This window comes from Aquarana catesbeiana, linkage group LG05, assembly GCF_042186555.1.
Source record: "Aquarana catesbeiana isolate 2022-GZ linkage group LG05, ASM4218655v1, whole genome shotgun sequence".
Taxonomy (NCBI): domain Eukaryota; kingdom Metazoa; phylum Chordata; class Amphibia; order Anura; family Ranidae; genus Aquarana; species Aquarana catesbeiana.
The window spans coordinates 369,347,285-369,360,830 of record NC_133328.1 but is presented as its reverse complement, the minus strand read 5'-3'; the positions used below and the strand labels follow the sequence as shown (position 1 = coordinate 369,360,830).

At 45.1% G+C, this 13,546-nt stretch overlaps 1 protein-coding gene across 1 annotated transcript in view; it reads right to left on the bottom strand.

The window, feature by feature from the left end:
* The window catches only part of GMDS (GDP-mannose 4,6-dehydratase), an 802,997-nt gene that overhangs the window by 171,132 nt on the left and 618,319 nt on the right, over nt 1-13,546 (bottom strand). Inside the window, exon 9 of the mRNA XM_073630960.1 lies at nt 4,843-4,961. Within this exon, the coding sequence (XP_073487061.1) occupies nt 4,843-4,961 (119 nt within the window). The remainder of the gene's footprint in view (nt 1-4,842; nt 4,962-13,546) is intronic.

The following is a 13,546-nucleotide window of genomic DNA, read 5'->3' as shown; positions in this document are numbered from 1 at the left end:
AGAAAAGAAGGGGGGAGGGAGAGGGATAGAGGAAGAGGGTTATAGGAAAAACAATCTAGCAATACAATTACTCTCTGGACCCCCAATTAGCACTGAAGAGTCCAATCGGGAGACCGCCCTAAACGGGGGTGGTCAGGGCAGTGAGGATTGCCTTTAATCAATCAATTATATAACCAAAAGTTAGACAAAAGAGTCATTATGTTAGAAGATGCACTAGGCGAGGGCTATGAGAACCGTAGAAAGTAAATAAAACATTAGAACCAACTTAACATCAAATATAATTCAGCGAACAATTAACGCTCGTACAACACATGAAAATATCTATCTTCTATAGCCGCATAGTGTTGCTGCACCGGGGGGAAGGTTCCATGACAAAGGGATCCCGCACAAGCCATAAATACCGATAGGCAGAGCCTGTCCGGATTCCCTCCGCCCTGTCCCCCGGTGCATCAAGACCGGGGCACCATCCTTCCTTGAGGGTAAACATTTGCAGGAACTGGAAGAAAAAATAAGGTTAAGTGGGCCACAAAAGCACATAAATGCTGAGGCAACCTGAATTATGTCTCTACTGGTTAGGCCCCACCTTATTTAGAAGGGAGCAAAAATATTCAGGCCAACTCTTGATGTGATCTAGCAACATAGAATGCATAATGCCCCCCCCCCCCCGCCAAGATAGCCCCAAAGAATAAAGAAAAAGCACTCAGGGTGAAAAAGTCTTCTCCTGCTGGAAACATATCTGGCCAGTTAGTTGAAAACAGGGTCAGAAAAACAAAAAGAGATCACAAGTACACGTCTCCGGAGTTAACCAAAAATCTTGATGGTTGACGGGGTAGTTTCTGAAGAAGTCACAAAACAAAAAATGGGGGAAGCTGCAGGGAGGGGATACTGCATAGTCTTACCAGTCTGTACAGTACAGAAAGCGGTCAGTTCTCAGATGATGTTGGCTGTGGTCTGAAGGCGTCACGATTTAGAGGACGGGAATGCTGTCGCCTGACCCATTGTTGCCTGGGCAAGGCTGGACCTGAAGTCTCCTGGGATAGTAGGTAATCGAACCAGTTAGGTACACTGATCGCAGGCTTGGCGATGAACAGGTCAGGAAGTTGGTCTGGTGTGCGGAGATGAAACTCTGAGCCTTGCTTCTTAACAATCAAATGAAAGGGATAGCGCCAGCGGTATGTGGCTTCAGCTTCCCGAATCACCTCCAGCAATGGCCGCAGCAGGCCTCTCATAACACGGGTTTGCCTGGATATGTCAGGAAAGATCCGTATGGGTGCCCCATCAAAGTCAATCGTGCCCTTCTCCCATGCTAGGCGTAAGATCTCTTCCTTAATCGTGAAAAAGTGCACCCTGCACAGAACATCACGGGGGAGATCTGGGTCTGCCGAAGCCCGCTGTGCAGGAGGAGGGGCCCTGGGTCCCGGTATACGGTGAACCCTATCCAGTTCCAAGTCAGCGGTAGGTGGCTTACCCAGAACCTGGTTCAGGATAGCTACAACAGTAGAACGGAGATCTGGGCCCATGGTGGCCTCCGGGATACCTCTGAGGCGTAAATTGTTCTGCCTGTTCTCGCCATCATCGATCCGCAGGTGAACATCCACAAGATGGCGGCGGAAAACCTTGTGATCCGACTCAAGGGATGTGATGCGGGCATCAGTGGTTGTATGGGAGGATTCTAAAACAGTTACCCTCTCCTCCACTGTGTCTACCTGCTGTTTCAGGTCATGCAGTTCGTTAGTGGGAGCATTCACTATGGAGGTTGCCATTGCATTAAGGTCCTGCTTTGTGGGTAGGCCTGAGACTATGTCCCTTAAGGATTCCTCCAAGAGGCTGCTCGCTCCCCCTGTGCTCTCAGAGAGCAATTGAGTGTTCAGGAAGGGGTTGGCGGGGGACTGTATGGGTGAATGTGGCCTGGAGAGGGGGAAAATCCTCCTCCACTGCTGCGGCTTCTGCCTGCCTCCCCTTCTTACTTGATGTTGCGGCGGTACCTCCCGGTGGAACTCGTGGCGGCGCCATCTTGCTTTGTGCGGCCGGTGAAGAGATTTGGTGTTGCCGTAAGAAGTAGTGAGAGATTTCAGGCCCCCTCCGTTCCTCGATGGCCGGTGGGTGTTTGCGGTCCCCTGGCATGAGAAGCTGGCTCGTCTGAACGGCTCTACGGGTGATTCTCAGCCCGTTCCTGTGCAGAGCTCCTGGCGGGGCGTCCTGACGCTTCCATTGCTAAGCCACGCCCCCCATATATTTTATGTTGTTGAAGTTATCACATGCCAAATCAATGCTATTTGTAGATTACCAGTCAACACCAACATTGCATAATTCAATGGTATAAATACAGTTTCTGCTGTATGTTACGCAGTAACAGTCATGTTGATAGCAGTCAGACCAGATCATTCTTCTTTATGAGCAGCAAGAGGTTAGCAGTTCTGCCTAGCAGTACTTGGGATGTTAGTTTTCATCCCAACCATGGCACTGCCTGCGTAGAATTTGCATGTTCCCCCAGCCCAGTGCCTGCATGGGTTTCCTCTGGGTACTCCAGTTTCCTCCCACTCTCCAAAGACATGCTGGAAAGTACATTGGATGCTTTCTAAATTGGCCCTAGGATGTGGATGTATGAATGTGAGTTAAGGACCTTAAATTGTAAGCTCTTTGAGGGTAGGGACTGATGAGAATGTACAATACATATGTAAAGCGTTGCATAAATTGACAGCGCCATATAAGTACCTGTAATAAATATTATAAGTAAGGTGCAATTAGTTAGCCTTGGTAAACCAGTCAACAGAAAGCCCCTTTGCCACTACTAGATTTCCTGCTGCACTGTCGTGTCTTGTGTCCATGCAACTATTCCTGGTATGTGAACACAGAGGACAAATGACGATAAGAGAAAATTTGAACAACATAATAAACAATAAAAATGTAAATGAGAAAAATAATTCACAATTATATAGCCTTGAGCAGGAATTTGTGTTGGGCAATGCTATGCAGATTATGCTTTATAAACTGGCCCCCATTACTCAAAGATTTAAATGAGTTTTTCAAAGCAATACAAAAAAAAAATGCTGAATGCAAATAGATTTGGCAAGCTGATAGAAGTGGTAAATACATTGCTGTCAATAAATGTATAGGCCAGGTAGATTTGGGACTTCTCTAAGTGACAGTGCGGTCATGTCTGCGTGCCTGAGTTTCATCAGGCATTATAAATAATTTGCTTTTGGTTTTCATAATGTAACTATAAAAAGATAATGGAAATGAACCATCATTTATATGATTAAAACACCTCTTATTCACAATTCAGGTAATCAATTTATGTCTGATAAAGAACATGATTTTATCCAGGTAATTGTGTAATTGTTTCAATCCTGTCCATCTCTATCAAACACATAAACAAGAGGTATGATTCCATTACATAGGAAAGATACAGGGATTGTACAAAAATATGGAAACACCAGGTATAAGGAAATCATAACCGAATATGGCCTGAACTCTCCTGGGAATTAACAAATATATGTCTTGGATGGTGGATAATAGATTCCGATAGCAGTTGACCGTGTCAACCGTGCTTATGCTTATCAGAAGCAGGTTTCCCGGAAAATGCATATGCTGTCATAACCTTTGATACTGTACCATGTGACACCGCAGATAAATTAGCAGCTTCAATCACAGAGTCACCAGCGTAAGTGGGCACAAACAATTTGCCCCGTTTGCAATTCAGTAAGCTCTGACAGAACTCCGTATTACTAGCAGTGCACAGTGAATGACGACCGTGAGGCTTCCCACTTCTCATCACACAGCAGAAGCAAAAGAATGTGAGGAAAGGGGGAGATAGCCTGTTTTAAGGCCCTCCTTTCAATCAGGGGATGGTTGCAGTAGGAGTTTTGAGCAGCCACAGATTTCAATGAGGGGTTTTGTGACAGGTCAAAAAAGGTCAGCCGATTGTTTTGGGGGGGCTGTTGGCTAGGTCATTTAAAGTCAACTGGCCCCTTCCATAAATTCCTAGGACCCCTATTTAAGCAGGAGGCGGGGGTCTTTGTCCTTCGCCAGAGGGATATTTGAAGAGCACCCCACTGATTTTGGCTGATTTGGTTTACAGTTTTAAAGTATTTATGGATTAAAAGTTATGGTGGATTGTCAATGGTTTATATTTGTGAAAATCAATAAGCAAGGCAAGGTGTTCTTTGTATGTTTGGCATTTATGCCGCCTTTCACACCAGAAAATCATGTAGTGTTTCCATATTTTTGTCCAACCCCTGTACTCCAACCTACAAATACGCCAGTATCAGTGGATCTGACAAATGGCTATTTTAACTGGGTTGAGGTGTAAGGTATTTGATACAAATGTGCAAACTGTCCCTGATGTCATGAAAAGCTTCCAGATGTGAAGTCTATTTCCAGCTAAAATGTGCTAAGAATGTACTTCTGCTAAGCTAACAGAACAGATTGGGTAGCACAGTTTTGGGGAACTCTGCAATCAAGGAAAGTTCACTTCCACCAGTTCTACAAATCATTTTGTTGTGTCAGCACAATTGTCCAATACTTGGTACCAACAGAGCTTGCAATCGTTATAGGACATTGTGGGTACTAGAAGTGATTTTGAAAGTGTTTTGGTAGTAAAAGTGCCTAACTATGCACTATTCTCACAAAAGGGAAACAAGGCATTCATCTATAAGGTTAATATCACAACCACACCTGTGTTGCATTTCTATAACCTCTGTTATGGATAATTACTTTAAATCCACTAAGCATGCCAATGAGCTGAGTGTCTGTTTAACAACTGCTATGATTTGTAATCGGTTGCATATATTGCTCTGAAGCTACAATATCATTAATGATGGTGCACAGTCATTTGCTTACACAATGGTTTTCCCGATATGCTTGAAAGCTTTCTCCACAAACTCCCGAACGCTGTGGACCTCCCCAGTAGATATCACGAAGTCCTCAGGCTCATCTGTTTGCAGCATCAGCCACATAGCCTGCAAAGTAAATAAACAAAGCATTGAGTATGACCTACTAGGTTTTTTGTTTCCAAGACACATAATGCATTCAGCAAGTCTGCAGGGTACTACATGAACTACAGTGCATAAACATTGCACTTTATATAGCACACAGGGGTCTATTTATAAAGGTTTTCACATAACTTTCACCCAGAATTCACATTTCCCCAATTGAATCCAATGTTAAAATCATGTCAGCCTTGGGTGACATCTGCATGAACCTCTAATGAAAACACAAATAGACCCTTTAATTTAGGTGATCAATAGTGTCTATTTGTGCTTATATACTAAATGGTACTGAGGAGGTAACAAAACACTTTTAAAATGACATGGGGAAGAGAGGACTCATTGACACCACAGGCCATTTCTCGTAATGTCTGCATCTTGTACATAGTGGAATGCAACATACTACTACATGTTTGGTCTAGGCCACCTGAAAAAGGTGGCTCTACAAAGTATTGACTTTAGGGAGGTGAATAGTTATGCACATTGACTTTTTCTGTTATTTTGTCCTATTTGTTGTTTGCTTCACAATAAAAAAAAATCTTCAAAGTTGTGGCATGTTCTGTAAATTAAATGATACAAATCCTCAAACAATCCATGTTAATTCCAGGTTGTGAGGCAACAAAACAAAAAATGCCAATGGGGTGAATACTTTTGCAAGGCACTGTACAAGCATGTGAGCTGGATGCGAGAGGTGGTTTAGCAGGATGAGTGTGCCAGGACAGGTAGATGTGTTTCATCTGTATTTCCCTTTACCACTCTGCATATCACGCATTTCATAGATGAGAAGAGGGTACAGCAGTGGAGCAGATGAGCAGGAGGGTACAGCAGTGGGGAAAATGAGCAGGCGGGCTTCAGAGGTGGAACAGAAGAGCAGGGGGGTACAGCGTTGGGGCAGATGTGCAGGAAGGTACAGTGATGGGCCAGATGAGCAGGGGGGTAGAGCAGTGGGGCAGATGTGAAAGGAGGTGTATTGGTGGGGCAGATGAGCAGGGGGTTACAGTGGTGGGGGAAGAGTGCAAGGGGAACAATGGTGGGGAGGAGAGCAGGGTAAAATAGTGGTGGGGGAGAAGAGCAGGGGGAACAGTGCTGGGGGAGGAGAGCAGGGGGGAACAGTGCTGGGGGAGGAGAGCAGGGGGGTACAGATGTGAGACATATGTGCTGGCGGTACATTGGTGGGGCAGATAAGAAAGCGGGTTACAGTGGTGCGGCAGATGAGCAGATGGGTTCAGTGTTAGGACAGATGAGAAGGTGATTCAGTAGTGAGACAGAAGAGCATGGGGATATGGCGGTGGAGCAGATGTGCAGGGAGGTACCGTGGTGGTCAGATGAGAAGAGGGGTACATTGATGGGGCAGATGAGCAGGGGGGTTACAGTGGTGGGAGGGATGAGAAGGGGGTCCAGCTGTGAGACAGAAAAGCAGAGGGTACAGTGATGGGACAGATGAGCAGGGGGGGTTCAGTGTTGGGCCAGATGAGAAGTAGGTACATTGGTGGGACAGATGAGCAGGGGGGCTTCAGTATTGGGCAAAATGAGAAGTAGCTACATTGGTGGGACAGATGAGCAGGGGGTTACAGTGGTGGGGCAGAGGAGCAGGGGGTACAGAGGTGGGGCAGATGTGCAGAGGAGAAAGGAGGTACATCGGTGGAACATATGAGCAGGGGGTTATAGTGGTGGAGCAGAAGAGCAGGGGGAACAGATGTGCAAGAGGTACAGTCGTGGGACAGATAAGAAAGGGGGTTACAGTGGTGGGGCAGATGAGCAGATAAGTTCAGTGTTAGGACAGATGAGAAGATGGTTCAGTGGTTGGACAGATGAGAAAAGGGGAACATTGGTGGGGCAGATGAGCAGGGGGTTACAATGGTGGGATAGATAAGCAGGGGGGTACAGAGGTGGGGCAGATGTTCAGGGGTTACAGTGGTGGGATAGATGAGCAGGGGGGTACAAAGATTGGGCAGATGTACAGGGTAGTACAAGGGTGGGGCAGATGTGCAGGGGATTACAGTGGTGGGGCAGATGTGCAGGGGGGTACAGTGGTGGGGCAGATGTGCAGGGGGGTACAGTGGTGGGGCAGATGTGCAGGGGGGTACAGTGGTGGGGCAGATGTGCAGGGGGTTACAGTGGTGGGGCAGATGTGCAGGGGGTTACAGTGGTGGGGCAGATGTGCAGGGGGGTACAGTGGTGGGGCAGATGTGCAGGGGGGTACAGTGGTGGGGGGCAGATGTGCAGGGGGGTACAGTGGTGGGGGGCAGATGTGCAGGGGGGTACAGTGGTGGGGCAGATGTGCAGGGGGGTACAGTGGGGAAACAGATTTGCAGGGGGTACAGTGGGGAAACAGATTTGCAGGGGGGACAGTGATCTGAGGTGTGGAGTTGCAGGAATTGGGGCTGATCTGAGGTGTGAGAGTGCAGGATGTTAATCTCTCACTAGTAAAGTAGTTTACAGCATTTACGTTATAAAAAATGATTTTTGTGTTTGAGAGTGTGAAGTTGACATTTTTTGTTATAACATCGGCACGCTCAATTTCTTTGAAAACATTTTTCGGCACACTGTGCTCAAAAAGGTTGCCTACCCCTGGTCTTCACAAGTTTTAAAAAGGACAATGCCCCCATCAGATGGCATCAGATTTGTGGGGGTAACCAATTACTCCCCAGATTTTAAAAAAATTGCGAATGAAAGTGAATGCAGAGTTTCTCAGTGAAGCCAACTTTTAAAAGGTAGGCTAAGCTTATATTTTTACAGTGACAGTTTTAGTAGATTTTTTCTAGGTTTTTTAATGTCTTTACTTTTTTTGGGGGGGGGGGGGATTACTAGCTAATCCCTAAAAAAAACCCCCAAAAAAACAAAGGAGGTGCTGCACCCTGGTGATCTTTGATCTCTTCAATGTTGTCCAGGTAGATCTCCATCTCTCCTCAAAAGGTTTCCTACCCCTGTCTGTGGAATATATATATGTACAGTATATATCTATATGATCAGTAATTAATGGTCTCCTTGGGGTGGCACTGAATATACTTTTTTTTTTAAATGGGAAAATATGATTTTTTTCGTCATACTTACCTGTAAAATCCTTTTGAGTACATCATGGGACACAGAGTCAGGATAATATTCATGACCTGCTGGGTTATACTTCATCTCCAGATGAATGGACACTGGTAGACCAAGGGTCTTTAGACAGGAAGTGATCCTGTATGGGAGGAGTTATATAGGGGATCACTTCCTGTCTAAAGATCTTTGGTCTAGCAGTGTCCATTCACCTGGAGATGAAGTATAACCCAGCAGGTAATGAATATTAGCCTGACTCTATTGGGGAGATTTACTAAAACTGTAGCGCACAGAATCTGGTGCAGCTGTGCATGGTAGCCAATCAGCTTCTAGCTTCAGCTTGTTCAATTAAGTTTTGACAATTAAACCTGGAAGCTGATTGGTTGCTTTGCACAACTGCACCAGATTCTGTGTGCGCCAGTTTTAGTAAAGCTCCCCCTATGTCCCATGATGTATGAAAAATAAATCTGTTTCCTTGCTGCTATATGAAAGTGGATTTCTGCCATTAAAAACAATAATGTTCCCCTGTAGCATAATCTGACACACAACAAAACCTCAATTATAGTCCGTCAGACACAAAAAACATTTCTTGGAAAAATCCCTATATGCCTTCTAATGTCTGTTGTATTTATGAACCCAATAGCTGACCTTTAATGGGCAGTGGCAATGAAAATCTGACCAGTGCCAATCAGTAATGCCCTAGTATTTTAGAAAGGCATTTTTAATTAATTTTGAAGTCAGAGTTAAGCAGAATCTTTCATGTCACAGTTTGAATTTACTGCCTTGGTATTCCTACAACCATTCTCTGATCTCGGTCCATAAAACATGCTATGCTGGATCCAGGACGTTGATGTGCAGTTATGCTCTGCTGCTGTACATTATATATGTATTACTGCCATTAGTAAAGCTACTTTCCAATCCCGGCATTTGTTTAACCTTTTCTCTGCCCTTGGCTTGTTCTGATTTTGCACCTCTAAAAAGGCCATACCCATTTTTCCATATTTGAAATGCACAAATAAGAACGGAAAGTTTACTAAAGGCCCTGCTACCAATATTTTTCCAAATTCAGATGTATACAACAGTATCTTGAGTGTATAGGTCCCTTTATACTTGCACATATCCAATCCAAAAAACTAAAAAAAAAAAAAAAAAAAAAAAAAATTTAAAACACACACACACACACACACACACACACACACACACACACAATTATCTTATAATCTTATACAATCTATAAACACCCTACTAAATGTAAAACATTAAACCATGTTAATAGTTAGACATACCAGGGCTTAAAATTCTTTGCACTTCTGAAAACAGTAAATAAAAATAAAAGATATGCAAAATTACTGCAGAGTAATACCGGCCATACAAATGTTGAATTCCAAACAATTTCTCGTTCAAAAATCACACCTTAGAATAAAATGTTCGATTTTTGACCATCAGTGGGGCTGCAACAACAGACAATTTTCATGCGGCCACCGAATTTTAGATTTGAGTGATCAGGCATGTTGGAAAATTTTTAAAAACAAATTTCTAAATCAACGATGGGAGAATCGTGCGAGGCGTAGAATTGAAAAAGAAATGCGCATGGGCTGTAACCTGGAAAGAAAAGTAGATTCCCAGTCACAAATTTTCTTTTCTATAACATGAGCTTAAAAATTGAAAGCTTGATTGGTTGAATCTCAAACTCAATAGTGGCACCATCAGATTACAAAATGCACAAAATTTTCAATCTTCGATCAACAAAATGTTTGGGCTTTGATCCATGTATGGCCTGCACAAGCCATCCCTGCAGTTCACAGTAGAATAACTGAAGTTGCTCTCTCGCCAGCAGCTCACCTTCCCCTGCTCCCCTTTCTTAGAAAATGATTTGGCAGTTTTTCAGGCTTCTAATCTGTACTGTAAACAGGACAGGTGCTCTGCAAGGAAGGAGCAGGGGAGCTGAGCTGCTGAAAGATAACTAAGTGCTTTGGCTGCGGACTTTGGGGATGAATTGATCCACATTGCCTGCAGAGGTCTCTTAAGGGCTTGCTTTAAAGCTCATTTACTAGTTAATATATTAATACGTTAAATGTCCATAGCCTGGATAAAAATTCACCTTAAATTATAAATCTTTACAATGTCACCTGCTTAGCATTAAACGAAGATGTCTCTAAAATTATTCTGAGACCTCTAACTTGTTTTAGGCTGATCTGTGCACCCTATTTGACACTTTTGTTGCATTTAGGCTCCATGCACACTGGAGCTGATAAACTGCAGTTTATTGGAGTTTGGGCGTTTTTTTTTTTTTTAAAGCCCATAAACTCCACTCTATGTTAGCTTATGTGTCCATGCACACATGGACATTTTTTAGCTTTAATGAGCAGTAGAGTTTATAGGTTTTTTTCTGAACGCCAGAAATGCGCGTTCAAGAGCAGTACTGCAAACGCCAGACACCGGTAAAAGGTGTTAAACGAGGGTTAATGCTGTAAAAAGAGCGTTAAGCCTCGTTCGGCATTTCTCTGCCTCTATTCAAACTCAATGGTTCCCTATGGGAGCCCATTAATTTGAATAGAAGTCGCACTGCAAGTCGGATCATCATTCATGATCCAACTTGTGGTGCGACTTGTGTGCTGAGGATGAAGGGGAACCCTCGCCAAAATGAAAAAAAAAATTGGCGTGGGGTTCCCCCCTCAGACAATACCAGGGCATTCGGTCTGGCATGGATTTTAAGGGGAAAATGCATACCAAACCCTTATCCGAGCACGCAGCCCGGCTGGTCAGGAAAGGGGTGGGGACAAGCGAGCGCCCTCCCCCTGTAACGTATCAGGCCGCATGCCCTCAACATGGGGGTAGGTGCTTCGGGGCGTGGGGGAGCGCTGCGCCCCCCCACGCCAAAGAACCTTGTCCCCATGTTGAGGAGGACAAGGGCCTCTTTCTGACAACACTGGCCGTTGGTTGTTGAGGTCTGCGGGCGGGAGGCTTATCGGAATCTGGGAGCCCCCTTTAATAAGGGGGCCCCAGATCCCGGCCCCTCACCCTATGTGAATGAGTATGGGGGTACATCGTACCACTACCCATTCACCTGGGGAGAAAAGTGTCAAAAATAAAACAAACACACTACACAGGTTTTTAAAGTAGTTTATTAGTCAGCTCCGGGGGTCTCTTCTTTCTTCTCCGTGCTCTCCGGCCTTTTCTCCTGGACTCCGGTTCTTCTGCCAGGCTCCTCCTCTATCTTCTGCTCTTTTGCCGCTCTTTTGCTAGCGGTGGCCCGGTCTTCTCCGTCATCTTCTTCCCTCCGGTCTTCTTCCGATGTTGACACAACGCTCTCTCCCGCTGTAATGCCGGGTGAGCGGTGCGCAACGACTTATATTGGCATGGGGCGTGGTCACCAGGTGATGTCATCCGGTGACCCCGCCCCTTATGATGCCACATCCCCATCATGCACCGGGACTGTGTCGTCATAAGGGGCGGGGTCACCGGATGACATCACCCGGTGACCATGCCCCATGCCAATTAACGTCGTTGCGCACCGTTCACCCGGCATTACAGCGGGAGAGAGCGTTGTGTCAACATCGGAAGACGACCGGAGGGAAGAAGACGATGGAGAAGACTGGGCCACCACTAGCAAAAGAGCGGCAAAAAAGCAGAAGATAGCGGAGGAGCCCAGCAGAAGAACCGGATATCGGGAGAAGAGGCCGGAGAACATGGAGATAAAAGAAGAGACCCCCGGAGCTGACTAATAAACTACTTTAAAAACCTGTGTAGTGTGTTTTATTTTTGACACTTTTTTTCCCCAGGTGAATGGGTAGGGGTTCGATGTACCCCATACTCATTCACATAGGGTGGGGGGCTGGGATCTGGGGGCTACCTTATTAAAGGGGGCTCCCAGATTCTGATAAGCCTCCCGCCCGCAGACCCCGAAACCAACGGCCAGGGTTGTCAGGAAGAGGCCCTTGTCCTCATCAACATGGGGACAAGGTGCTTTGGGGTGGGGGGGGCGCAGCGCCCCCCCCGCCCTGAAACACCTACCCCCATGTTGAGGGCATGCGGCCTGGTACGGTTCAGGAGGGGAGGGGCACTCGCTCGTCCCCACCCCCTTTCCTGACCAGCCGGGCAACGTGCTCAGATAAGGGTTTGGAATGGATTTTGGAGGGGCCCCCATGCCATTTTTTCGGCGAAGGGGGTTCCCCTTAAAATCCATACCAGACCGAAGGGCCTGGTATTGTCTGATGGGGGAACCCCACACCAATTTTTTTTTCATTTTGGCGAGGGTTCCCCTTCATCCTCAGCACACAAGTCGCACCGCAAGTTGGATCATGAATGATGATCCAACTTGCAGTGCGACTTCTATTCAAATCAAAGGGCTCCCATAGGGAACAATTGATTTTGAATAGAGGCAGAGAAACGTGGTTAAAAGCTAGCACCACTAAACGTGCATTGACGGCAATGCAAAACGCTGATAAAATCGCCTTTTTAAAGCAGCGTTTTCCTGCCAGCAATCCGACGTTCAGAACGGCTGTTTATGAGCTCCAGTGTGCATGGAGCCTTAGGTTCACTTTTTTATTGTTGCAGCGGGCTGTAAAGCACCGCCTACATACGGTATTATCGTTATTGTTGCAGTGGGCTGTAAAGCACAGCCTATATAATATTTTATCGGAGAGCTTTATGGCTGTCCTCCCAGTCTTGCATACAGAAATTAGGAACAAAGCATTCCTAATCCCTCCTCATTTATATTCCCATGCACAATCAGACACCACAGAATAAAATCAGGAAGTTTGCAGGACTCAGTACCAATGGTTCAATAACTAACTGGCATTTAACATTCTTAGAGGCTTGGCTATCCTGAAAATCACCTTCTAATAACGTGAAATCCATTAATCTAGATGATTTTAAGGTGGTTGGGATTGTGTCAATTTAATTTCCAGTTTAGCAAAAGTTACAGATGAAAGTTAATTTTGGTGAAGGTAAAGAGTTTGTGAAATGACTTAAACTGTAAAAATAAATTTACAATATGTTTTAACAGTCTTTTCAAACGACCCTCTATAGTCAACTTTACGTATCATATCCATAGACATCAAACTTGTAAAGCTTAATATCCACTAGGTCCTTCCTGGTGGTGGGACAGCAGTTATCCATGATCATAAACACTTTTTTACTTTTTAACTTTTGTTAAATGGAAGTTTTTGTAAAACTGACAGGCACAGAGCTGTACACAGCAGCAGTCCTGTGCCCACTGATATGTGTCATCATATTGTGTGTAATCAGCAAATCCGTGTTCACTATATAGAAGATGAATACTGGTTCTCCTGCAAACGTCCACATCATTTACAACATTCACACAATTGTGTATAATATGGAGCAGCTTTTCTCTACCTCTGAGTATCTGAATTTAATATATCCTGATAATACAATATGGTATTTTATTCAATTTCATGGTTTTCTGCACTCTAATCTGATGGGCAGAGGGCTAAGTACTCAGATGGGCTTGTAGCAGGAAGAGAACTCAGGGTTAAATTACCATTGTGTAAAATCTT